General features: G+C 25.0%; 3 protein-coding genes across 8 annotated transcripts; all 3 read right to left on the bottom strand.

Moving 5' to 3' along the window:
- Positions 1–85: 85 nt before the first annotated feature.
- Root (ciliary rootlet coiled-coil, rootletin) lies at positions 86–18,093 on the bottom strand. Of its 6 annotated transcripts, none has more exons than XM_086916015.1 (28): positions 17,490–18,093; positions 14,332–15,611; positions 10,966–11,058; positions 9,957–10,184; positions 9,688–9,890; positions 9,228–9,609; positions 9,014–9,166; positions 8,628–8,930; positions 8,271–8,507; positions 8,039–8,175; positions 7,816–7,976; positions 7,611–7,741; positions 7,182–7,544; positions 6,666–7,025; positions 6,406–6,598; positions 5,968–6,327; positions 5,693–5,878; positions 5,361–5,605; positions 5,084–5,299; positions 4,804–5,005; positions 4,524–4,636; positions 4,259–4,435; positions 4,095–4,202; positions 3,853–4,032; positions 3,550–3,762; positions 3,058–3,366; positions 2,615–2,995; positions 86–2,539 (listed from the first exon to the last, which is right to left on the bottom strand). In XM_086916015.1, the coding sequence occupies exons 2-28, from the start codon at positions 14,491–14,493 to the stop codon at positions 2,258–2,260; spliced, it is 6,078 nt and encodes a 2,025-aa protein (XP_086772141.1). In that variant the 5' UTR covers positions 14,494–15,611; positions 17,490–18,093; the 3' UTR covers positions 86–2,257. The 6 variants fall into 6 exon arrangements, 5 of the variants coding, with proteins under 5 accessions (XP_086772141.1, XP_086772142.1, XP_086772143.1 ...); XM_086916016.1 differs by having other exon boundaries at positions 4,095–4,181; XM_086916017.1 differs by lacking the exon at positions 14,332–15,611.
- A 1,047-nt stretch (positions 18,094–19,140) lies between these two features.
- LOC100863133 (uncharacterized) lies at positions 19,141–21,934 on the bottom strand. The gene is made up of 2 exons (XM_031920645.2): positions 20,080–21,934; positions 19,141–19,444 (listed from the first exon to the last, which is right to left on the bottom strand). Exons 1-2 carry the CDS (start codon positions 20,221–20,223, stop codon positions 19,226–19,228), a joined length of 363 nt encoding a protein of 120 aa, XP_031776505.1. The 5' UTR covers positions 20,224–21,934; the 3' UTR covers positions 19,141–19,225.
- Positions 21,935–24,141: 2,207 nt separating this feature from the next.
- LOC100871526 (uncharacterized) lies at positions 24,142–27,756 on the bottom strand. Its single transcript, XM_086916014.1, has 2 exons — positions 25,674–27,756; positions 24,142–25,579 (listed from the first exon to the last, which is right to left on the bottom strand). Exons 1-2 carry the CDS (start codon positions 27,394–27,396, stop codon positions 25,506–25,508), a joined length of 1,797 nt encoding a protein of 598 aa, XP_086772140.1. The 5' UTR covers positions 27,397–27,756; the 3' UTR covers positions 24,142–25,505.
- Between the last annotated feature and the right edge of the window lie 124 nt (positions 27,757–27,880).

Raw genomic sequence — 27,880 nt, 5'->3', positions numbered from 1 at the left:
TAGCATATATGTAAATAATAATTATAAATATAAAATTTAATTAATGAAAAGAAAAATTTTTCGAATCTACAAAAAGATGTGTTCATTTTTTATTTTTTATTATTTTTATTAATTCCAAATTATTAAGATCACTTATTTAAAATTAATCTTGAGTTTTTATTTTTATAATTAAATAAATTGTTTGTTATTAGACAATTGTAATCTAAATAAAAACTAGAAATATAGCATCAATCAGCTTTCTTATTAGCTAATCTTAACTAATTTTTAAATTTTTAATTCGAAAAAATGGCATTTCATTAACTTTTTATTTATCTTAATAAAATAAATCTAAAATTTAGGTTTAAAATCGGAAACAATATCATTAGGACTTTGAATGTGTAGATTTGTTAATAAGATCTTTATAATATATTCTATATACTATATAGATTGACTATTATGATCAATTATATTGTTATTTTGAAATGAAAAATCTCTAATGAAATTTAAATTATGATCACATTTTGATATTAAATTTCTTATGATTCTATATTATCATTATTTTTTAAAATTTTATAATAATAAATGATAAATTAAATTGAGAAATAAATGTTTGTACTTTTTAATAATTAAGTATAATAATAATAATAATAATAATAATAATAATAATAATAATAATAATAATAATTTAAATTTATATAATTTTGTATACTACATAAGTTTTTATAATATTTATAATAATATGTATAATTCTTTAATATTAATATCATTAATGCTTTTATTAATTATTAATTAATTAATATTAATATTATAACATAATATAACAATATATTATAATATAATATATTAAATATAACATATTATTATAATATTTAATATTTAATGTTGTTTTCAAAATATTAATTTTAAAAAAGTACAATTATTAATTTTTCAATAATTTATTATATATATATATACGAATATACATATATCTCTACAAAAATGAACATTAATTAACACATTATATAATTATATATATATATATAAAAAGAATAACTATGTTTCATGACTAGCATTATTTAAGCTCTTTTTGATATAATTTATCAGTTCAAAAGTACAAATTTTTTATTTCAACATTTTTTTTGAATATATTAAATTTATACAATTTATATTTGTAAAAATACAAGTTTTAAAAAATCTATTATGCATTACGAATTAATAATAAAATTTATTTGAATGTTTTTTTTTATGTTCATTAATTTTTCATCATTCAATTATTAAAAATTTTTTGATATAAATACTAAAATATAAATAATAAAATTTCTTAATATTTTTAAATTGTTAGAAAGATATAAATAATAATTTACATAAATACTTTCTCTTTTTCTGATCTGCAAGCACAACAGTTCAATTGCTAAATATTTTGGTTGGATTAGTTGTCTATATTCTTATCAATAAAGAATAGACACAATCCATTTTGCCAACTATGCATGTTATTTTTAATATTTTTTATAACAACATTGTCTACATTCTATGTTGTGTTAAATTTCAATATCTATGAAATCATCAGAAGCATATCTCTACAATGCTTTTGTTTGGTGATTCTCTTTGGTCTCGAGACGAGACTAAAGATAGCATTATTTTTATCATTATACTTTGAAAGTGCTTTCCATTATACTTATCATAAATATATTTGATATAATCCAAATATATATTCTTGAAATAATAATATAATATAATATTATAATAAATTAATGTATAACTTATTAATAAATATACATATAAATTACAATCAAAGCTAAAATTATTGTAATTTGTAATTATGGACAGATTAGGAATGATTTTCTATCACGAACTTTCATTTTTATTATATTAAAATTTTGTAAAGCATGATAATACTATATAACATATAAAAATGAAAGAAAAAAGATAACAAAATTACTCTGAGATCAGAATAATTTGGAGAAGTCTAGAATATTATTAAATATTATAATAAATATTATAAGAATTATAATAAATATACATTACAATTTAAAATGTGGAATAAGTTTCTAAATAATCAGTTCAAATTTGTATGAAAAATTTGTATGTAAAAGTTGCAAAATACTAAAATGCTACTCATTATTAAAATATTATATCAATTAGTGGTCTTGAAATAACTTATTATAATGAATTTCAAATACGTGATTAAAGTTAAATTATGTTCCCATATATGGAAGAACTATTGTATACTACTTATTTTGTATTATTGAACATACATTGGCAGTTACCACATTTAATTCAGTCTGAAACATATTATAACTCATTTGAGTTGTGCTGGCGTAGAAGATCTATCATAAGACGGTGGCGGAGGTAAAGCTAATGATGGCGGTAAACTGGTAGTACTTGTCAGAGTAGAATCCAATTTTCGAGCTTCATGTTCTAATAATACTGCGTCTAATGATGGATCTTGCGCTACAGTTCTTAAAGAATCGCCTAAGGCTTGTCTTAATTGTTGCATTTCTCTACCTGCTCTTGAACTTCGTAAAACATATAATTGTCGACGTTTTATTTCTTGATTAAGTTGCTCGCGTAACAGTTGTATCTATTGTTATAATTTTATTTAGAAATATAACTATTTATAAAAACTATAATATAAAAATAAAGAAAATATTAATACCTGATTTTCCAAACGCAAAACTTGTTGACGATGACTTTGTTCTCTTGCTTCTAATAATTTTTCAGCTTGCAGTTGAGCTGCTCTAAGTCTTTCAATTTCGCCAGTTCTATCTCGATTAAAATCAAATATGGAATGTGTATGAGTGTAACTTGATTTCAATCTTATAAATTCAGCTTCCTTTTCTGCAAGTTGTGTTTCTAATCTACGAACTTTCAATCTTAATTCTCTATTTTCTTGTTCATAATGATCTATATCGAAACTTGTACCTAATAGTTCTGTATGTGCTTTCTCACAACGTTCATAACTTTTGCTACGATTAGTTGATTTAAATAATGATAGTTGTCGTTCTAAATTACGTTTATCAGCTTCCAATAATTTCATCTAAAATGTATAAAATTAATACTCAATATCAAATCATATTTTCATTATAAATATATATTTACCTTATCATTAAGAGCTTCTATTTTTCCTCTCATTTCACTTCTCTCTCTTTGTGCTATTTGTAACTGTCGTAATAATTCTTCATCCTTGTTTGTATTTTCTTCTTGTGTTGGATAGGCAACTATTCTTAATTGAGATTCTAAGGCACAACGTTGTACTTCATTATTTGCTAATTCATTTTGAAGACGTGTAATTTGATCTGTTAATGTTTGATTTGTATGTTTGAGATCATTTAAAGATTGTTGCATTGATTCTATACGTTCAGATAAGATTCTACGTTCATTTTCAGCATTTGAAATTTGTTTTTGTAACTATAATTAAATAGTTAAGTTAATAAATTAAATAGTTAAATAGTAATATAATATCAATATAATGTAATAATAATAATATAAAAATAGTAATATAATATAATACTTTGTCTCTATAAATAATTTTTATAAAAATTTTTATTTAAAATCTTATTATTTTTTATAAATAATTTTTTATGTCAATACCTGTTTGTTCTTTTCATTAGAAGTCTGCAAATTAGTTGTTAATTCCATAACGTTATGCTGCATTGAATTAATTTCATTCTTTAATTCGTTTTCTGTAGTAGATGCCTTTTCCAATGCAAGATTTAATTGTTCTACCATAGATTTCAACGAAGTACAACGTTCTTCTAAAGTTGTCATTGTTCGATTTTGTGTATCATTTCGCTCTTGTAGTTTCTAAAAAAATAATAATAAATGAGAAATAATATTTATATATATAAATTAATTTTAATGTAAATTAATTTAATATTTTGAAATTAAACATACATGAATATTTGCATCTTTTTCTTGGAACATCATTTGCAATCTTTGAAGGTCACCTTCTAATGACATTCTTTGTAATTCTAATTTTGTAGCACGGGATTCGTTTTTACTAAGTTCCTCTTGTAAATTACGTTTTTCATTTTCTACTTTGTTTAGAATTTGTTTTAATTTATCTAGCTTTTCCTGCATAATTGTTAATTATATATAATAATAATAATAAACTAAAAATACAAGAATTTTCTCACCTCAAATTGTATTTTTTCTTCAGAATTATTACTAATCATTAATTCAAGATTGATAATCTTCTCGCGTAATTGCTCGCATTCTTCTGACTTTAGTTGTAAAGCATTTAACTAAAATATACTTATGAGTAACGAAATAAATAATCAAAATAATAAATGAAATTTACCTGCATTTCATAGCCACTTTGTTTTTGAGAAATTTTTACCTCCAACGAATTCTTTTCATCTTGAAGCATTCTTATATTTGTTAATAAAGTGTTTATTTGTATATCAGATCTATTCTGAATTTCTTGATTTTCGTCCAATTGCTTTTTCAAATTACACAATTCAGTTTTATAGTCATCCTAAAATTTCAATAAATATATCTTATTTTTATAAAATTAAACATTTTAAAATACAATGATACAATTATATAGTTTTTTTATTAATTACTCTTTCACGTTCGATTTGTGCTACTTGTTGCATAAGAGATCGTATACCCTTTCTAATAGTCTCAGGATCAACATCAAGAATCACATCTCTAGTAGAATCAATATGATCTTGAGCTGGATCATAAAAAAAATTATAAATAATTTATATATTTATAAATTATAAATTTAATATAATTTAATATAATATAATTTATAATAATAAATTATAAATATAATTATATATATTTATAAATTAATTTTTCAAGTTATTTATATTAATATATGTATGTAAATACATATACCTCTTGCTGGACTCCACCTTCTCGATGGACTCAATAATTTAAAGGGTATACTAACACTTCCATCCATTTGAATACCTGCAATTCGACGTAAAGTCGATCCCACGCTACTTAATTTTTGTTCGACTTCTTTTTTTGCTATTTCTAATTGCGATAATTGCGCATCTAAAGCTCGAACTCGTCCTTCGGAACCTCCAAGACGTGCCTAATTAATTTAATGAATTATATCTTCCATTTTGTTATTTAGTATATTATTTTATCGTTTTTTATTGCTTTTCGTTACCTTTAGTTCTTGAATTTGTTGGGAAGCATCAGCTAAACAAACTTCTAAGTTATGTTTTTGGTCCTCGAGTTTTCTTTCACGACATCGACTATCCTCAAGACGAACTACTAGTTCTTGTTCTCTAACTCTCCACCGCTCATTCTCTTCATCTGCACGTGATCGCAATCTTCCAAGTTCTTGTCTTGTTACTTTTAGACTATTGTCAACATCCATTAACTGTTCGAAAAATAAGCATGAAGGAAAATATCATTTTAATTAAAATATTTCAATATTTTACCTGTTTTTTTACTTGATGTAACTGCAATTGTAAACGTTCTCTTTCTTCTGTTTCATTAGTTAATCGAGCTTGTAATTCTTTTTCATCATTTTGTGCTTGAGCGTTACTTTGATGTGATTTTTGTAATTCATCCTGAGTAAAATGAAGTTGTTTTTGTAATTGCAACATTTCTTTCTCCATATCACGAATTTGTGCTTGAAGACGAGATCTCTCTGCATCTACATTTATTTTCATATCTTCCAGTGCTATAAAATGTACACATAAAGAATATAAATCAATATAAATAATAATAAAATTTATATTATTATGATTTATATTATTATGTAGATTACCTGAAATTTTTTGATATGATTCTTCTAATATTCTATTTTGTTCTCTTTTTTCGCTTTCAATGCGTTTTACATGCTCACGTAATTCTTTATTGCTACTATTATATTTTTCTTTTTCATATGTACAATCACCTAATTGTCTTCTAATGTCTACTAATTCTTTGCGTAACGTTTCATTAAGATTTTCGGCTATAAATATATAATTTATTTATATATTATATAATTATTATATTATATATTATATGTAAATAAAATTTTATATAAATATGTAAATATACCATCTTTAAGTTTTCTAATAGTTTCATGCAGTTGATTTTGCAAACTATCAACTTTATCTTCTGTCATATGTAATTGAACTTGCAATTCTTCGGATTCTCTTTGTGCTAATTCACGTTCTTTCCAGAGTTCTTCTATCTTTAGATCGAGTTTTATTTTTTCTTCATCAGTTTTTAATCTCGTTTCATCCAATTTTGTTTTAAGACGATTTAATTCATCACGTAATTGATTTGTATTGTTACGCTCTTGTTCAGTTTTTACTGCAGCTTCTCGTTTGATTCGTTCTACATTATTTTTCTCTTCTTCCATTTCATGCAAAACAGTTTCGAGTTTTTCCATTAATGCTTGCTGATCATGATGAGCTGCAAGCAGAAAAAATTACACTCAAAGTTTTAATTTTTATATTTTTTTATATTTTATTATATATACATATTTATTACCTATAAGAAGAGCTTGCTGTTTATCATTTTCTGCTCTAAGAAGAACTTCTTCATGTTGCTGACACAAATTTTCTATATGTTGTTGCATTTCATCTATTCTTTGCTGCAATTGATTTATTTCATTATCTTTTTCTCCAGTAACTTGCAAAAGAGATTGTTGAAGTCGTTTCTCCAAATTTATCTTTATTTGTTCCTGAAAATGAAAATTCAATTAACTTAATTGCATGTGTATTATGATGTTTATATTATAATTATTATACTTTTTCTTCATTTAATTTTTTTATGTTTTCTTCACTATGTTTTTTCACGTTAGAAATAATTTGTTGAAATTCGGCTTCTTGATCGCCACTTTGTTGCGTTAAAGTTTGCTTTATTTCATGAATTCGTTTCTCACTATTTTCCAGATCTTTCATTAATCTTTCTACTTGTCCTTTTAAGCTTTCTTGTTTTATTAAAAGTTCTTTCTGTTCTTTTTCTAATTGAGTCTTTTTCACATGCATATTTTCTAGACTAGTTTGTGTATCAAATAAAACACCTTCTAATGTTTCTTTTTCACTACGCATTGAAGCAAACTGCTCTTGTAATCGTTGTACTTCCTTTTCATTAGTTTCTAAGAGAACCTATAATAATAAACAATAATAATTGTATTTATAATAATTGTATAATAATTATAATAATAGTATTTATAAAAAAATAATACAATTTTTTAAAAATAATTATAGTATATATAATATATTATAACATATATATATATATAATTATATAATTATTTTTACTTGTTTTTCTTCATTATCTTTTACAAGATCTTCTAAATTTCGATTTATTCTTCCATTCATTTCGTTTGCCTGTTCTAATCTTTGTCTAAGTCTCATCAATTCTTCGTTTAATGTTTCTTTCTTTCGTGCTAAAACTGATAATTGATTATTGAAATCTCCACGTTCGCGCGTAACTTGTGCCAATTCTATTTCAATCTTTTCCTTTTCGATCTCCAGAAATTTCACTTTTTCATTCAAAGTTACTTTCTCTGATTCTAAATCAAGTCTAGTTTGTTCTGCTTGAAGTAATTCTTTTCTTAAGGAACCAAGATCACCTTGTTGATCTGTACATTGACTTGCTAACTTGTTTTTTTCTTCTGTTACCTAAAATTGATAAAAAGTTCTCAATAGATAAGTAATAAATTTAGATAAAATTTTATTAAATTTTACCTTTTTTAATTCTTCTTGTAATCGTTGTTTTTCTTGTTCATGATTGCTGCAAACTGTTTCTAATTTCATTAAAACTTCTTGCACATCTGATTTTTCTAATAATACACGTTCCAACTCTAATTCTAAATCACCTAAATAATAATGAAATTCAAAAAAATATTAATCTATATTAAATATATAGATTATAAAAAATTATGAAAGATACCTTTGGATTTTTCAATTTGTGAAATTAATCCATCTGTTTCTAACTTTTGTTGTTCTAACATATCTTTAGTGAGATATGTTTTATTCAATTCTTCACGTAAAGTTAATAATTCCTCTCTCATTTTACTGCATCTATCTTCTTCTGAACGCAAATTTAATTCCCTAGTAATTTAATTTGTAAGTAGAACAATTGAACACAATAACTCAACTTTTACTTATCATACCTTAATTCTACGTCTTTAGATAATCTATTGAGTTCACTTTGAAGATATAATTTTTCATCTTCCAGATTGTCGCAAATTTTTTGTAATTTATTGTTAGCTTTTTGCAATTTTTCGCAATCATTGCTTAAATTCTCCATCTGAATATAAGTGTTTTATTAATATGAATGAAATATGAATGTAAATAAAATATCATCTATTGAAATACATTTATGGAAAGAAATATATATCATACCATATTATTAAGTTCTATTCTGCTTTTTTCAAGAGAATTTTTTTCTATTCTTATAGTATCAAGTCCTTTTTGTAGCATATCTTTCTCTTGATTAAGTTGTGAACAGTGTAATCGAACTGCATCTAATTCAATAATCAATTCTTCTGCTTTTTTCTCTAAAGTTTTAACATTCTCTTCTGCATTTTCGCATTGTTTACGAGTATTTTGTAATTGTTCTTTGTTAGTTTGCAATTTCACCTAATATAATAAATTATATTATAGTATAATACATTAATTTTATAAATTAAATTTAATATTTTTAAAAGTTATCAAATATATATATATATATATATATATATATATATATAATTTTTGTACCTGAAGTTCATGTATAGTCAACTGATATTTATGGAGAGCTGCTTGTACAGCACTAATAGTACTTTCAGCAAAGGCTGGAATGGTGTTACTTCTTGTACCTCTTTTCGGTGATTTTTGAGGAATTGGTCCAGTAGGTGATAAATGAAGATGAGGAGGTGCTTGAGTAGATTCAATCTCGCGGCTTTCTGCATCTTGAATTACAGCATGTGCTATATCTCTCAATGCAGATTGTAAAATTTCTATATCATCTTGTAAACGTGTATTGCGATGAATTTCCGTTTCTGCTTCTCCACATCTTTCTTCCTAAATATAATTATTATTATTTTATATAAATAGCTTATAATTATTATCGTATTTAAATATATTATTTTAATTTAAATAATTACCAAACTGTGAACATCACGAATAAGTTGATTGATTTTTTCTTCCTTTATACGAATTTCATTTTGAGCTACATCATACTGTTGTTTGAGTGTTATTAATTCCATTTTTAAATCAGTTGTTACCTGTTCCTGTACCTGTTGAACTTGTTGAGATACCTAAAATATGATAAAATTATAACACAAATATTGAAAAAAATTAGGAAAATAATGTATATACCATTGGATGCATAGCTGCTTGCATTCTCATAGCAAAGCCTGTATTATTACAAGCTGACGAAACATTATTAAAAGTAGAAATAATATTATTTTTCATTTTTAAAAGATCTCTTTCTGTACTAGATTTTATCTCTGCAAATAATCGTTTTACAGAAACAACATCACGCCAAAGAATTAATAATCTATTATGTTCTGAAGTATAATAATCATTAAAAGCTTGCTCTTCTTCCCTCCATTCTTCTTCTTTGATAGCTAACTCTTCTCTTAAAATATCCCAATCATTACTTAATTTTTGTAGATCATTTGTAAGTGCTTCATTTGTTTGATGAGATTCTTCTAATTGATCTTTTAATGTTGTATTTAATTGCAGCAGTTTTTCACATCTTAAATAAGAAAACAATAGTTAAATATTTATTTAATAATTTTCTCTCAGATATATATTTAAAAGAAAAAGATAATACCTTTTACGTTCTTCACTTAACTTTTTTAGAGCAGTATCTAAATCATATATTTGTTCTTCACGTATTTCTCTTAGTGTTTGATGAGCTGCATCTAAAACAGAAGTTGTTGGAGGTGCAGAACTTACAACTTTATTAGAATCATATACTATAGATTCTGCCATTTGATTTTCCAATTCTGAACATTTTTGTTTATATTGCAATACCTAAAAATATTAAATCATTAATATATGTTATATTATACAATTTATTTAAAAATTTACAATATCTACTTTGGCTTGTAAACGTGAAACAAGAGCAGCCTGATGTTGTTGTGCTTGTCTATATGTATCCAAACGTCTTTTGTAATTAGCTGCCTCTTCTTCAAGACGATGACGTAATTCATAGTTTTGTCTAACCAATGCATCTGGTGAAAGATCTTCTTCACTTAAACAATCTCCAGTTCCACTTAGTGTACTTCCTGTAGAATCCATTTTACTGCCTATGCCTCTCTCTATCTTCTTTGTAAAATTACATTATTGAAAAATTTAAATGAAAAATTTAAAATTTAAATTCATTAAAATATTTTTCAAATTAATACCTTATAAAATTTTTTTAAATTTTTGTTTTATATTATATTTACAAATTATAATCGCATAATAACTTTATTATTACATCTTTAGATAATTATAAAAGCATATTATGTGTAACACAAAATTAAAAAACTAAATTTTAATATAAATAATATTTTTTTACCATATTTATTAAACATTATCTTTTTTAAATTACATTAAAAGATCATCACATTATTAAAAGATTGCATACATCTTTAATAAAATATAAAATAATATATTTATTTCTCATTTAGGTTATCTTTCTGTTTACTATTGCTTAGTATATGTATATATATATGTATTTATGGAGATACATAAAATCATGAACGTACGTAACGTCTAAAATTTTTATTTTTTTGAATTGATTACATTTACAATTAGATTTCATATAAGAAAATTCAACTATATATAACTATAATATATAAAATATTAAATTATAAAATATGAATTAAAAAGTGATCATAATAAAATCAATATTTTTTTTATTTTATTTTAATCTCAAATTATAATTATTTAAATAATCGCTTAAAGAATTAAAATTGTACTTTGTTGTTTAAAATTATTTATTTTTAATTTTTAATTATAAATTTCTTCAAGTCTTCATTCAAGTTTCTTCAATTAACAATTCTTTATTTTAATTTTGTATATTGAATAGAAAGTGAAATATTTAATTTAATAAAAAAAATACCTCTCTCGTTCTACTAGGGCCTCTGAGAAACGGTGGTCGCCGCCTCTCCATCTGTCCTCTTGCTGATAATTGAGAAATATTTTTAGGCAATGGCTAGAACATATTTTTATATTATTTAAAATATTATCATCTTCCATCATTATATATTTATGTTTATTTTTTCACAATTAAAGTTTACAAGACAAATTTGTTACATTAAATAAGAAAAATATTAATATATATCACTAAAACAAAGCAAAATAATTTGTATACGATATTTTTGATGTGACTCTTTTTTTAATGCGTATTAGTGAAACAGAATAGTAAAAAAAAAAAGAATATATACATGAAATAATTTTATATTAAATGCGCTTGATCTTCTTATAAAACTAATAAATAAAATGATGAGCTGACGAAAAAAAATTTCTTATTTTTTTTTCTCATTTTCCATTATATCCATTATATGTTTTCATTTCTTTTAATTTCTGATTTCGAAAATTAATATAATTCGCGCGAAAGATACAATCTTCAATCGATTTTAAAATTCCCCAGACAGAATTTAGGGTATTTTAATTGCTCAAGGGATCGGTAAAAAAACGAGCCTCATATAATCATACTTTTTGATTTTCTTTTTTTTTTAAAGCTTTCTCGTATCCGATATCTGTGCGAATAGAAGTAGAAACAGGACTGCCAGGCACCGAATGGCACGAATCGATATGTATATGGCCAAACTAACTCCTTGCGAGGATATCATCCTCTGAATACGTTGTTTTAACTTTTTTATGACTTCATACACACAACTTTGCACATAAATTTGTTTCTGAAAGATTTTAAAGTGATCGGAACTAGTAATATCAGAAATTCGACTGATAAATCGGAAGACATTTCTTAGATAGTGTTTCTCTCATCATAATTTAAAGGTAATTTTGTTTTTCTTTCATATTATATCACTTTTTGCAATTAATACAGTATTTACTAACCAATGTGTTACTAACCAACATAATGTGAAAATTTTATTAAATATAAAAATATTTATAAGTGATGACAATACGATAATCAAAAATTGTCATTAGTTACAAAATGTTATTTCCATGAAATTGGATTAAAAAGTTAATATTTTTTTATATTTAGTGATATTTTTTAAATAGATAATTAACTATATTATATTAAAATAATTATATTAAAATATATTGTCATTTTAAATAAATAGAAATTTTTATTTTAGAAATTACATGTCAAAAAACTAACTAATTTTAAATTAAAAACTTCTTTTATTTTTAAATTCTTTTGTTTTTAAATATATCGCTAATCCTAAAAAATTAGGAAACACTATTTTAATAGAACATATATTCAATTAAACAAGATAGTAATCATTTTTCGAATTATTAACATATTATATGTAACTAGAAACAATTTTTCACTTAAAATTCACAAATTATCATTTGATTCATTGTTACTTTTTCTATCCCGTTAAAAACAATATTAAACAGAAATAAAATCGACAATAATATAATATAAAAAAAATTTATTCATTTACCATAGTTGTAAAAACAATATGTAATTTAAACAATGTACAAGTATTTAATAGATTAAACAAAGATTATCTGTTATATATGTATATATAAATTTTATTATTTTTTTATTATTTTAAATAAAAACTTAAAATCCCATTTGATCATCAAACTTGGATATCTATTGAGATCCAAATCTATAATTAAGACTTAAATTATTTGGATGATTATTGGATGATTTGGTGATTATTTGGAAAATTGTATCATATTAATGATATAAGTCATTTGAAATTCACTTTAAATTATATATTCATAGCTAATGATAAACAGTAATCGATTTTAATAGTGATAATACTAATAATACTAAGTTAAAAAAAGATAATAATTTAATATGATCAATCTCATATGCAAATCAGTTCGAAAAATTCAATGTATTACACGCAACATGGAAAGTCATTGTTTGAATAATCCTTCCTGAGAAATTCACAGCTGGACTAATAATCACAAGATAAAGCGCTTCGGGTACATTCGATTTTCCTTGTCGATAATAATAACAATTAGCTCGTGCTCACACGTTGAACGATGCCTAAAAGTTTTTGAACAATGACAATTTGTTTGATCACGTATCCTAGTTCGAAGCGATATTCAGTTTGAAACTCGGGATAATTACTGGTTGTAATTACAAGATATCAGGAAACAATGAAATTTATGGAATTTAACAACGATTTATTTTAAATAAAATTTTCGATTATATTCAATATGATATCGATATTTTCAATTATTAAAATATGGTTATATAAGCGTGTTATTTCAAAAAATTAAAAATGGGTAAAGAGACTCTATTTTTACAATTTAAAAGAATTGATTTGAATTATAAAAAAAGAGTCTTTCAATGTCTTTCAAAAAATTTAATCAAAAGAAGTTTCTAATTTAATTAGAAGAAAAAGTCTAATTTGATATTAGATAATACTTTGTTACATCCAAGAAATATAACATTTATAGCATTATCACTTTTCGTATATAAAAACATAAAATAAAAATAATAAAACATTAATAAAAAACATTTTCATCGTTAGTAGAAATAATTATTAGAATAATTATTAGAAATAATTGGAATAATTATATATAGTATAAAAACTTGTTATCTGATCATTACAAATTGTCAAATCAGTATTTGATGCGTGATTGTGAAGTTTGAACTATGTCAGAAACGAAGGAAGCGAGTGAACCGGATTAAACTACACACTTGCATATCTAAACAAGTTTTTACAGACAGTGGTTCCATGGGTCATTGAGATTTCACCTCTTCCATCGTATTCTTCCCTTTTTCCTCACGTTATTGATAATATTGTATGTATACATATATATATATGTAGCTTTTCGTTGTTCTTCTATGGAGGGATAGGTTAGGATTCATTTTTTTCTTTGTCTCTTTTTTTCCTTTTTTCTCTCAGTTAATATTATATATAATATTAAAATCGTTTTTTTTTATCTTTAATGTTATTATCACATATTATTATGTATTTGTTGTTTAAAATATGATAATGAAAAATATCAAACATCGACGAAAGTGAGAGCATTTGGTAATTGAAAAGATACAAAAGTATTGGTTTTTTCAACACTATCACTATACCCCGATAGTGACGTATTTCGAATCATTCGATTTATTTTAATAATTTCTTTTTCTTCTTTCGTCAAGAAATATCAGAATTATTGTATATCATTTTTTTTTTATTTACGATGCAATTTCGAAAAGGAAAAAAGAATTAATAATTCTAGAACAATATGAACAATTAGATATCTAGTATCAAAGAATATTTGACTAAAATACAATTGAACAATTTTAAATATATTATATTATCGAAAAATTAATTACCGAATATGAGAAATGGTGTGAAGATAATACAACAGAAATTTTCTTCAAACATTGCGGGTAAATGTATCGAATGAGTATAGCGTGAGAGAATTCAGGCTCGTTGCACGAAAATTCACGGTCACATAGTTTCATAAAGAGACATCTATGCTTGTCCTTGACCATATGTGAATGAATTTCAATTGAACATTTGAATACCGAATTGATTCATAATTCATTACATATCGATGACGAAAAAAATTCATAGAAAGAGAATAAAAATTTCTTTTTTTATTTTTGACATCTAATCTTAGATTCAAAAGAAATTTTCTAATATTGTAAGAATATAATGAGTTTGATAAAAATATAATAACTAAAATTGCAATATAAATAAAATATATGTTATTGCTTATTTTATTAATAACATCAATAAAAAATAATAGAAATGTTGAGAAGAATGAGAAGAAAAATGTTTTATGTTTAAATAAACTATGTATCACTAATCGATATTTTAATAGTGATATAATTATTTATTGTATAATTTATATAACCTTATTGTCAACTTATTACCATTAAGTCTTTACATATACATACATAGTAATTCTAAATCACAATGTCTATTTAATCCAGATATGGATTATACTATTAAAAGAGTTATCAGCGAATAATTGTAGAATTTAATAAAAAAATGTGAAAATATTATCGAACGTGGTTTTGTTCTAAACGCAGACACAATAATAAACGATGATTTACAAGTAAAAAAAAAAAAAATGATATAATGAATATATTAAGATTAGCAATGGTCAATGTACAAATAGATATTAGATTTCGTGCATGAATTCATTTGGGCTATTATCAAGGCGCCATCTCGAACCTTTCTAATATTATTCAGATAATTGCGATCGAGGATTACATTTTCTTATTATTCTTTGTTGCATTTTCGTTATGGATCATTAAAGAAACAAGCTTGCAAATGCAGGTTATATTATATTTATAACATGTCATCGCGTAAAATTAATGTACCACTGTATCAAAAACTCATTAACTAATAAGAACAGGGAGACGTGACGAAGCGAACGTCTTGCCGGGGAAATTACCACGGTCAATGTTCATCGTTCGTCCGGTTCACGTGCTAAGAGATACGACTCACGCAATGTGAAGAAACGATTGCGATATTTAGTCAAAAAATATGAACCGACTACATGTGATTAATTCTTTGCAAATTGATTAAATTTTTTTCGATTTTTTTCTCTTCTTCCTCACTACCATTCTTCTCATTTTTTTTTTTTCTATTTGAACTCCATCTGAAATAGAATAATAGTGATAAAATACAAAAAAAGAATAAAAACATAAAATTACTGTATTAAAAAGCTATAAGTTATTAATTCAAGAAAGATAATAAATTTTATTTGATATCAGTCTCCTTTTTTATTTCGATTTTAATTTATTTTGAATGAAACGTCCAAACATAAGAAAAACAAAAACTTTTTATGATAAAACGTTATAATCATTACGTTAAGTAATATCGATTAGTTTTTAAAGGCGACATATATTACTTATTGCGTGTATAAAGTATATACTCTTTTGCATATTCATATTTTATTTATTGATGAAAACCTTTCTCGTGGCATACAATATTAAATGTATGCAACTTCGAACTATACTTTTTGATAACAATTTTTTAGAATTTTTTTTTTCCTTTTTTGATTATTCAAAAATATTCGAAATAAACATCATACGTATATTTGTAAGGAAAACATATAGCTTTAAGAAATATGTGATATAGAAGTCTCGATAAGCCAATCAGCACGCGGTAAACTAGTGAGTTTCTGTGACACGTGATAGAACCAACCCTAATCATGAAGTCCGGTTAAATTATTATAATCGAACACGTGTCACCCCTTCACCAATGCGTCATACTTCTGCGAAACTGGCCACTGGTCAAACCATAAAAAAAATCATTATTTATTCCTGTAGTAAACTAGAAGTAGTATTGTCAATCATTCTATAACTTCACCATCATTAAAAATCATTAAAAATATAAATAACATGTAAAAATTTATTTGATAAATTAATAAATTTAATAATCAAAAAAAATTAATGATAAATTTTGAAATTAATTTATACTTGTTCCAATACTTGTCAAATTTAAATTTTTTAATTTTTTAAACTTTTACAATTATAAATTTAAATAGTTACGTAAAGGTGAACAAATCAGAGATCATTATCTGCGAAACGATGGAAACATAAGGGTACCAGTGTCGAGTTCATTTACTCAATTGTATATAGTATCGACCAGTACGGTACACTGGGTTTTAGTTAATGGAAGGAGTCAATCAATCGTACGAAACTAGTTAACCAGTAACGCTAATTATCTCATTTCTCGGATGCCGAGTTTATTGCACCTGGAAATCCCTTGAAACGATCAAAGATTTTGCTGATTAATTGCGTGGCAAACGCTATCGAGACTACACTTCAGAATTAATTTCACTTTGTGCAACGCAATCAAGTTGGAATGTAGGATTCAACTCATTTTCCATAGTGACATGTATTACGAGCGTTTAAATTTATTTTTTTATATTTTTATAAATAGTAATATATTATTCATGAACGTGCTTTATAAATGATAAAAAAAAAAATAAAACAGAAAATAAAACTTTACAGAAGATTTCGTAAGAAAAATTAACCAAATATAAAAGGTATATCGGAAAAAAACTAAAACATAGAATTATAAAATCAATAAAATTTGACTAATTATCAGATTGATTAAAGATTTTTTTCAAAATTAAATTTTTAACATTTTTCCAATTATTAAAAATATTACACGAAAAAGATACAAAAAAATATATATATTTATATGAATAAAGATAAAATAAATAAATAATATAACTAAATATTATAATATAACTTAATAATATAACTAAAATTTACCATCTGTTTTACCAATAAAAAGAAAAAAATTTAATATCCACTTGTTTAATATTTTAATATATGTTGATTATAACATTGAGGAATGAAGGATTAATTGCGCGATATACATTGCACAGACCTACTGGATCAATTCGCCAATAAATCATCGAAGAAAACAACGTAAATAAATATAAAGATCTTAATGGGCATCCATATATAACCAGATGAAATTGTATGTTCTAATCTCGATTATTTTTCCCGCAACAACTCACCCGTGACATCTTGACTTAGCAATAAGATGACGAATATCAACGATAACGGCCGTTGGACGGAGGATGGCTGGCGGCGATACAGTTTCTCCAGGGCCTCTTAGCACCCGACGAGGTTAGGTTTGGATGCGCGTTCGACGCGGGCGAATGACTGGCCTTCACTGAACCGCCGACGACGCCGACCTCGACGTCGACATCGGTAAAACGGCGTCGGCGTCGGCGTTGCGATGCTTCTACCGATCTCGATTGCTTGTGATCGCGTGCTTAAACCGTGTCCATGCAATTCTGCCTCGATCTAAAGACTGGTCGAGTTTCGCTCCGGTACGACGTTGTTTCGGTAGTATCGTAACCTTAGTTTTGTCGATTAACAACATACAGTTAACCGTTCTCGTGATAACGTATTTGACATGTAATGTCGCGCAATTTAAGAGAGGCGAAATTTTATAGGTAATATATATTATCCAACCACTTCCTATGGATTTCGTTTGTACACGTGTTTTATTTTGTGTACAATAATGTACTTAGGAAGAAATGGATTGTAATATCCAATTGGTACTATACTGTGTATATTAATCGAATTACAATAAATGTTAATTTTTTTTCTTAACAAGAATGTAATTTTATATTTTATAATTTGAGCGCTTTTATTTTAATAATTTTCACGTTTGTGCAATTTGCAGTCACAACGTTATATTCTTTATTGTATACTTTATTGTATACTCGGTTTTATTCTAAAATATTTTGTTATTATTTTTCTCGTGATAAATCGGTTTTTTTCATATTTTTGATAGAAATATTGTGCTCCAACATCATCTTATTTCGTATCATTATTCTATTTTTAAAAATTAGATTAAATGGCTTAATTACATATAAAAGAGTACTTTATAAATCGAAAGCTTGAAAATCGAAATTATCTATTACACATATTTGGAAAAATTTTTATAAAATGTCGTTTATATCATTATTTGTGTGATTAAAAAAACGACAATTGGATTTTTCATTTATTAGAACTTAATCTAATTTATTAATTTCCTTTATTGTTAAATTTTTTATTTTAACATTAACGTATATCCCAAGAAAGAATATCATACGATTCTTGAATGACAAATTTTTTGACGTAACTATTTAATAAACCAGCAAGTTCCGGTTTGCATGGGCCATTGTACTATCGTTTCGTGCACGAAGGAGAAAACATATTTCTACCGATTCGTCGAATTTGTCGTCGGAGGAAATCTGTGGCTGGTACCCTTGGAATAATAATTTCTCTTTGTATACTTTCTACTATGGGAAAAACTTTTTATCCAATCATTTTATCCGGTCACGACACTCGAGCTTTACGAAATTGCGACAAATCGAAGATTTATGATTAACAGTGTCATCGAACAGAAACAAAATTATTATTCGTCATTAATGTTTTAATAAGTAAATTTATAATAAGAGTAGAGATAAAATTTTTTTGTTATTAATGAATTTTAATGGTAAACAAAATTGTGTTCTACAATAGTATTTAATCTGTTAGAAATCTGAATTTAATTAATTTCAATTTTTTTTTTTTTTTTAGACGCTGTGAACTACAAAAAAATTATTTTTATTGGTTTTGGTAAATTTTCATTCATTAATTTGTACAAGGTTTCGAAAAATAATACTAAATAAATATATTAGAAAAAGGATTTTATCAAAATACGTTCTTAATCGTTATTGATAACAACACATTTTACAAGTAATTATCGTTACGAACATTACAATAAATTAAAGTTATTTATTCGGTGTGGTTTTCCATAAACATAAACTCGATAATGAAATCCTCTAGAATATTTCGATTTGAATTTAATTTTAATGAAATTATATCCTATTCCACCGGATGTCACCCACATGGCTCCATTGTTCTCATCAGATAGAGAATCTACTCCTATACACGTGATTGTCACATCGGCTGGTCCGTACTCTGCCTCCACTTCCTGTAACCAAGCAAGGAAAGAATCAGTGATAGAAAATTTTTTATCGTATTTCCGCGACTTTCACTTCTTCTTCTTTCCTAATTTATATTTGCTAACTGAACGACAACTTATACATCGATAAAATTTCGGATCTTTTCTTTTTTTTGATTATTCTCTGTTGAAAAAAATTTAAATTTAAATTTTACATCATTATACTTTAATATGATAATAAAATAATTCAATTTTTTAACCGATTAATTTTACAATATAGAAAATTTATACATGTACAACTAATTACATTATAAATATGTTATAAATATTCTAATATTTTAAAGGACAATGTTAATTATGAATAAAAATTCTTATTTCAAACTATTATTTTAAAATTTAATGAAAAAAATTTTTAAAATATTCAAAAATTATTAAAATTTATATATATATATTTTTTTTTTATAAATAATTTCGATATATTGTAACACTTTAGAATACTTTCTATTTATGTTTATTTTATTCGTAATGTTTCACTAAGCTTAGACGATTAATAATCGAAATAACATTTAATTTAATACGTTGACAAATATCAATGATATTCGCGTGTCATAGACATCGGGTTATCGACATCACTTTCAATTATAGAGTAAGAGTAGTATACATACTTGATATGCACCGATCCTGTACGGTCTTCTGACGTCATACTCCCAGATAAGTTCCTCGCCTGTTCTTCGTTGACACTGTTCTTTTTTATATGCAACAACGATGATTAGTAAATTGGACAGGAGAAAAAATGCGACGAATCTCATTCTCTCGATCAGATTTTAAACACACGAATATAGCACTTGATTTCCATTAAAATATTTTCCACCGTCTGACTAATCGAACACGGCAATCAATTATTCGAAATTTCCAGTAATCACGATTGACGAACAGATGAAAAAACACCGTTTTATTGAAGAAACCGATGCTGCGTGTAGCACTAACAACCGGTCTGTATTAATAGCCGACCATCGATATACCGAAAGTTCCCCCTTCTGGTTACAATATTTGTTCTTGTTGCACTCTGACGGACGCTTCTTCGACGTCGCAGAGATTAGATACAACCATGGTATCTTACATCATGTTCCTCGCGCCTGTTACTTCGACTCTATCAATTTTATATCAACACGATTCAACTATGCTATATATCTATTATTTATTATTAACATCTAATGATGTTGGAAATTATACTAAATTTTTTTTTTTTTTTTTTTTAGGAATATCTGAAAAATTTTAAGTTTAAAGATAAGGATATCTAATTTAAATTAATCTAACATAATTGTATGTAAAGAGTACATGTTTATCTTCATTGATATAAAACAATTTTGTCAAATTCATCTTTCTTTCCTTAATTATTCAGTTCGAAAATAAATTGCATAATCTCACTTACGATTTCTTTTACATATTTCTTATCGTCATTGAAATTAAGAATTATTTTTGTAACTTGTCAGACAATCTTAAAATATTTTACATAAAAGAAATAATAGAGCTGGTAATTTTTATACGATATACGATTGAAGTTAAACAACGTGATTTCTAAGTTGTAAAGAGTAAAGAAGAAACTACTCTTTTATATTTACGTAAGTAGACGAATGAAACTATGCCTCTTAAGTAGAATAAAATCGCAATGGTCAGACATCAAAAAGAGTTTCGCGTTGCTTCACGCATAAGGCAAGATTCATATCAATTTAAAATATACAAAATTATATTCTATTTTGACGAGTAAAAAATATAGCAAGATTTTCTATATTTTTCTTCTAATCGGAAAAATTGTGTAATTATTTGAGATTTTTTTTTTTTGAAATAAAAAATTGTATATTATTTTAGTCGCTGTTTTAACGTGATTAAAATACGTCTTCTTATTATGCAATATGATTATACGTGATTTTCGACAAAAATATCAATTTTTTTTTTTTTTTTTTAAGTTTTATACATTTCGATAACGCGAATAAAGTATAATTTATTCTGATTCATCTCATTCAGTTTCGTACACTCTAATGTGTCATGATAACGCTATAATTAATTTTCATGAGAATTATTCCTGAATTTGTAGAAATTATAAATTATTATTATATTATTTTTATAATAATATGAATATTAATAATCGTCTATTGATAGATAATCGATAGATAAAATCGAGAAGAATCGCGTCGATGCATTAAATTTTTTTCTCATTGAAAATTGGCAGTAAGATGTAAGTGGTGGCAATAAGCGAACCATTGGTATGCGAGTCAGGTGAATTTGTTCTCACAGAGAGAACCGTACCTGGAACCACGTGGTACGCGTTGGCTAAGAAAATGACTTTCCTTCTTGTTATTTCTAGTCAAATCAAAGTTAAGGGCTTTTAAGCTTCCTTTCACCATACTTTTCAACTATAATGGGACCGCACTGCAACATTCAATAAATTTCTATGAAAAAAACAAAGAGAAATAATATGTAACTTTAAAATTTTTTTTAAACTCTATATATTTTGAATATATATTAAAATATATGTATATAGGGGATATATGTAATATTAATATAATATGATAAATATAATATATAGTAAAAAATTAAAAATGTGTTTTTAATTAATTATAAATATACGTGTATGCAGATTATAAATGCAATATACATATATCTATATGTATTTTTCGGTACTTATATATATATAAGATGAATCGTGTATAGAACGATTCCATTAAAAGAAAAAAATAAATTTCATATTTTTAAGCATCCATTTATAAAAAATATTCATATTAAATTGTCTGTTCCTAAATTATTTAATTTTTATCATATTTTTCATTAAAATTACTCATGGAATAATCAAAGTGATATGACCATATATATATATTTTGAATTAAATCTTTCTGTGAATGATAAAAATTATGTTTGTCTCAAGATTCAAAAACTAAAATTATTAGAGAATGAAGAAATTCTATTGTGTGCTATTTTCGGATGAAATATATATATATATATATATATGTAAAAAAAAAAAAAAAAAAAAAAAAAAAAAAAAAAAATTGTTTGCGTATTGATTTATTTCACGTCCGTCGTCAAGGAACTGCATTTCAATATTATCGCATGATAAGATTGTGTTACACACTTGATCACTATATCTTCTGATCTGCTTTTATCCCATTTCATTCTAATATAATCTTTATTTTATCTATAATTTGTAAGTTTTAATATTATAATTTTTAATCATATTTACGATGATTGTTAATTTTTTCGTCATTTTCTTGTTCAGAAAATATCACTCAATCATAGAAATCCTGAACGTTTAATCGATTTGCGTTACGAAAAGTTTCATGACTGATTCATCTTCATTTTGATCAGTTAAATTATTTAAATTTATTAAATTTAAAAAAAGTTATGTAACTTTTTAATATGAATTTATTGATTTGATTTTTTTATTTATTTCTCATAGAATATATAAGAATATATTTATATTCTGGAATATTATTATTAATTTCAATAAATCCGGAAAAAATGAAATATTTATATAATTTCTAAAATATCTTTTAAAATATCTTTTAATATTATAATTTTTAATTTATTTTAATTCTATATGTTGCATTCACATGTTTATTAAATAAATTACATTTATCTAATATATATAAATATTTCATTTCTTTAATTTGTATTAAATGTAGCAATTTCTTGCTCATAATTTCATTTTTGTAAAATCTAAAAATATATTTTATTAAGTTTTAAGATATATATATATATAATTTTTAAAAAAATTGATATATCAATAAAATTATTTTTAATAATTTCCAACCAAAAATTTATTATTATATATATATGTATAATATATATATAATATATATATGTACATAAATTCTTTTCTCTATATCTTCTTATCTAGAATATATACTGTAATTTTTTTAATTATATAAAATAGAAAAAAATGTTTCATATAAATGTATTATATAAATTACATTCTTATTTCCATTGAAAAAAATAATTTTAAAATAATTCTTGAATATCAAATAATTTTAAAATATAAAAAATGCAAGTTAATTTCTTATTTTATATTATTGTATAATTTGTAAAAATTTGAAAAATATTGATTAAAACTAAATTAACAAATTTTTATCATAGTAAAAAAGAAAAATAATCTTATCATTAAAAAAAAGAAAAAAATTAGTAACAAAGTTATATGTTTAAATTGTCGACAACAGCAGACAATAATTGATAAAGATTTGCCGAGAAGAAAAAGGAAAGAAAAGATGAGACAAGGAAAAAGGAAAGCAGATGAGTGATAATACCGACATTTCTCGAACTGAGTGACCTCTGTCTTTCAAAGTCCATTAAGTGCCCTCGAGTCACCCTATCATATACAGAATATTATTTATCAGCAAATATAATTAAACAATTCAATTAAACTTATAGACAAGTTGTTATTACTAGTGCATCAGATGTATTTACGTATTATCGATAAGTATCAATAATTATCGATTAATATTCAATAATTACTGTAATACGATAATTTTAATTTTATTGAACTTTGATCATTTCTATTATTTAGACAATATTCATTATCCCTTATTTCATCTGCTATTTATAAATTAAATCAATGATTTAAAATTTTTAATAATTTTATTAGTTATAAATTTTTTTTTAATTCTAATGTTCTTTAAAAATAAGTTAAATAGGTTAAATTTAGAAGAATTATATAAGAAAAAATATATTAAAAAATATTACATTATGAATAATAAATTTTATTGATTTGTTAACTTTTTTATAATATATTCACGATTATTTACACGAATTTCAATTATAATTTGGATTCTTATAAAATATTTTAAATACTATAAATATAAAAATTTTTTTCCCATTCATGCGATATTTATAAGAATTTCGCATTTAAATGAGATTCATCGTAACATTAATATCTGTTTAATATGAATAATTAATTAACACTATTTACAATTTGTCAAACATAATACGAAGTGTAATGAATTAAATATAATATCATTTTATAATGTTTGTGTGTAGGGATATAGATATATCTATATATATTGTGCATGTCGTTTATCTACTAGCTAAAATTCAAATTGAATTATTCATACAAAAATGAATAAAAAAAATTAAAAAATTTAATTAAACGTGAAAACAAACAAATGTGAAAAATGAAAAAAAATGATAAATTATTAGATGAATTGCACAAAATAGTACACAAAAAATAATATGTAAAATCATTTGCTTATAACCACAAATTTTGCTTTTCATTTTGTTAATGCTGTAGTAGTTTACAATACGGATTCACAAAGATAGGAACATGTATTACATGTTTAATTGAAACATTAAAAAATATATAATAATTAACGATAATAACATGTGATATAAACATGTACATTTTCTTTTGCTTTTTTCTTTTTTTTTTCATTTTTAATATAAATTACAAATTTTATAAAATTTACAATTTTATATTAAAATTTCATAAGTATTTATCATTAATAAAAATGAATTTAGTCTTTAAAGTCTACTTATATAAGTTTTTTGAATTTATATATATATTTTTTTATATTATATCATTTGATTTATCTTTTTTTTTTATTTCAGTTCATTCGATCGATGTTTTCGAATACTGTCTTCGTAAAAATGTTTGAAGTCATTTATATTTGTTTCTTAATCAACCCCCTTTTTTTTGTTTCATTCTAATATTTATCCATTAACTCGAGATCGGCTACGAATATATAGTTGCTAGGAATATGAAATTCTAATCTTATTTCATCATGCAATGACCAATGTAGACAATTTGATAATAACTCTATTATACAATCTAATTTAAAAATTTTATAATATAAATATTTAAATAACATGAAAAATTTATATTGAATTACGTATTTAAAAAAGATTAAGAAACATTGAATTAATATATCCAATAAAACTGTAATTTTGTAATTTTTTTATTATTATTCTATTATATATTATTATTTTTCTACATTATATGTTATTATTTAATATAATAATATTTTGAATTCTGATCGAAATTTCATCAATTCTTCTAAATTGATTATTGCTATTCTCACTATTTCTTTAAAATGTAGATTATATTATTTCAGTCTATTTCTCTATTCATTTCAAGTTGAAAGAATTCCTTATAACCTAGCTTTACAAATTTCCGTCTCGATTTATAATTATATTACTGTATTGAGACTATTTAAAAAAAATGGATTTTAATAATATTCATTAAAAATAAGTTCATATAATCTTAGTTAAGATTACTGTACTACTGCTAATGGTGGATTATGTTGTACCGGTTGTGCTCGAATCATGCCTGCCAGACGCCTAAATGGCAGTTGAAGATGATAATAGGCACAGTATGGCAATGGATCCCAATAAGAGAAAAGCGCTTCTCGTTTGTCAAGCGCATTATTTAATAAATGAGGGATCGTTTCTCCTGTTGACTGTTTTAGTGCATAATTCATTGTATCTGGCGACAAATGTCTTTCTAACGTAGTCAGCATTCCAGAATTTTGCCTGGAAAAATGTCTACATGATCTCCATACCAACCGAGGATGAATTTCCGTATAACAAATATAAGGCAAGCTAACGCCTACGCGACATCCGATCGGCACTAATTCTCCTTCCTTTGTTAAGGCCAATCTGAAGCTCAAGTGTCCATTGATTTTAGTGCTAAACGCACGAACAAAAAATCTGTCGAGCCATTTTATTATTTCTGGTCTTTCTTCAGGTATAAAACCTCGTCCCTCATCTACCAAGCAGGTTACATTAGCCACTATCTTCGATTCTTTCACCGTAGTGCAAGTGATATAATGTTTCCCACTAGGATCATGAATTACTATCCAAGGTTTATTCTTATTAATCTCGTACTGTTGATTTCTGAATTCTCTTAATGTTGGAGGCAATACTATTTTACTTCGATCTCTCATTCCAACTGGACCCGCAGCCAGCATCAAATATCTTTCGGTACCAAATGCATTTTGTTCGTACATTCTTGATACATCTTGTATAGAACGTAAAACATTATAATTGGGTGCTGGTAAATTTAGTGCACGACATTTTTGTAAAAGTTCTAGAGGATCTTCAAGAATTGTCACTTCACTAACACTGGGCACAAAACACTCACAACCCATAACCTCCAAATAAGGTTTTGCTAAAGCATCATAATAAGCTGTATTATTAGCACTCACCGGAATATAATAAATAATCTTTTCTTTCTGGACAATATTCTTTAAAGCTTTAATATATTCGATCACGTTTTCAGGTCCAGGTTTTGGAATTGTATAGAATTTAGAACACGCAGTTGAAAACTTGGCTAAACCAAACAACCCTTCCAATTCGCAAATCACCACTTTAGCTCCAGCCTTATGAAAATTTCGTGCTAAATGAACTGTCTGCACTGTGCTGCCACCACTGATAAGGATACACCGTTTGTAGCGAGTCCTTTCCGAAATTGGAATATAAAACACAGTCAAAAACCATTTGAAAATAGTTAAGGGAAATTGAAAAATTACCCATAACATATAAATCCAAATAGATGCCCAAAGTGCTGGTGCCCAGATAATGTAACTTATTACGCTAACAATGCTTTGAAGTGTTCTGAGTAATAAATCTATATATGCAGTGAAAATCTTCAACAATATTGAATTATTTCGATTGTGATTTTGTCCTTGTGTCAATTGAGTTTGGTAACTTAACTGTAATCTTTGTTGTTGCTGTTGTTGTCGTCTCGATGAAAATATCACAGTAGGAGTGCTTGAATTGTTTGATGATCGAGAAATATTTGATGAGTAGGAAGTGTTCGATACATAAGAAGAATTAGAAATATTCGATATAGATCGTTTTAAAGTTAATATCGGTGATATTAAGGGTGGTGAAGTAGATAGAGGTGAACTAGGAATAGGAGGTGATACGCTGTTGCTTCTAGAATTTGATGGACTCGAAGACCAAATTCTTGAGACGTTTTCGCTGGTGCACGCTGGCATTCTTAATTCCTTCTTTCTTTTATTTTCTTAATCAGATATAAAAAAATTACATTCAATCCGATTCCGTCTTGTAAACGGATTTTTTTTTCGAAAACAAATTCATAGCTTAATTTTTGAAAAGAATGTGAACTTAAACTAATCAAAAAAGCATCAATATTGAAACAAATGTCTTCAATGTGATTGGATTTGATGAACAACAATATGTGACTATTCGCACAAAATCCGATCGAGAAAGAATTTATGAAGCATGTGTACGCTACTTATGAGACGCACACTGATCTTTTAACTAAAAACTTTCTTATTATTTGCTAACGAATTTGCCGATATGCACACACAGCTTTAACTGAGGCCGGTCCTTCGATCTCTTGGTCTCTTATGCGTTCTGCATCTCGATCGCACTATGAACCGAGGTCTTATCTAATCATACAGCCTCAGACACCATACTGAAAGAAACCAAGGAATCGAGTCCTCGTTCTGATCATGT

Source organism: Apis florea, unplaced genomic scaffold (genome assembly GCF_048593485.1).
Source record: "Apis florea isolate Af1SG1 unplaced genomic scaffold, ASM4859348v1 contig_37_pilon, whole genome shotgun sequence".
In the NCBI taxonomy this organism is placed as follows: domain Eukaryota; kingdom Metazoa; phylum Arthropoda; class Insecta; order Hymenoptera; family Apidae; genus Apis; species Apis florea.
Note: the sequence above shows the minus strand (reverse complement) of the source record. Positions and strands in the feature narration are given on the sequence as shown.

Excerpts from the sequence above, each read along its gene's own strand:
- Root (XM_086916015.1), bottom strand. The coding sequence starts at position 14,493 with ATGGTCAAGGACAAGCATAGATGTCTCTTTATGAAACTATGTGACCGT. Across the intron at positions 10,185-10,965 it reads GCCCTAGTAGAACGAGAGAG|AAGATAGAGAGAGGCATAGG; the intron begins GTATTTTTTTTA and ends AATTTTACAAAG. Across the intron at positions 5,300-5,360 it reads TACATCAAGTAAAAAAACAG|TTAATGGATGTTGACAATAG; the intron begins GTAAAATATTGA and ends TTTTTCGAACAG.
- LOC100863133 (XM_031920645.2), bottom strand. The coding sequence starts at position 20,223 with ATGAGATTCGTCGCATTTTTTCTCCTGTCCAATTTACTAATCATCGTT. Across the intron at positions 19,445-20,079 it reads ACAGGATCGGTGCATATCAA|GAAGTGGAGGCAGAGTACGG; the intron begins GTATGTATACTA and ends GCTTGGTTACAG.
- LOC100871526 (XM_086916014.1), bottom strand. The coding sequence starts at position 27,396 with ATGCCAGCGTGCACCAGCGAAAACGTCTCAAGAATTTGGTCTTCGAGT. Across the intron at positions 25,580-25,673 it reads TCCACCATTAGCAGTAGTAC|AATCGAGACGGAAATTTGTA; the intron begins AGTAATCTTAAC and ends AATATAATTATA.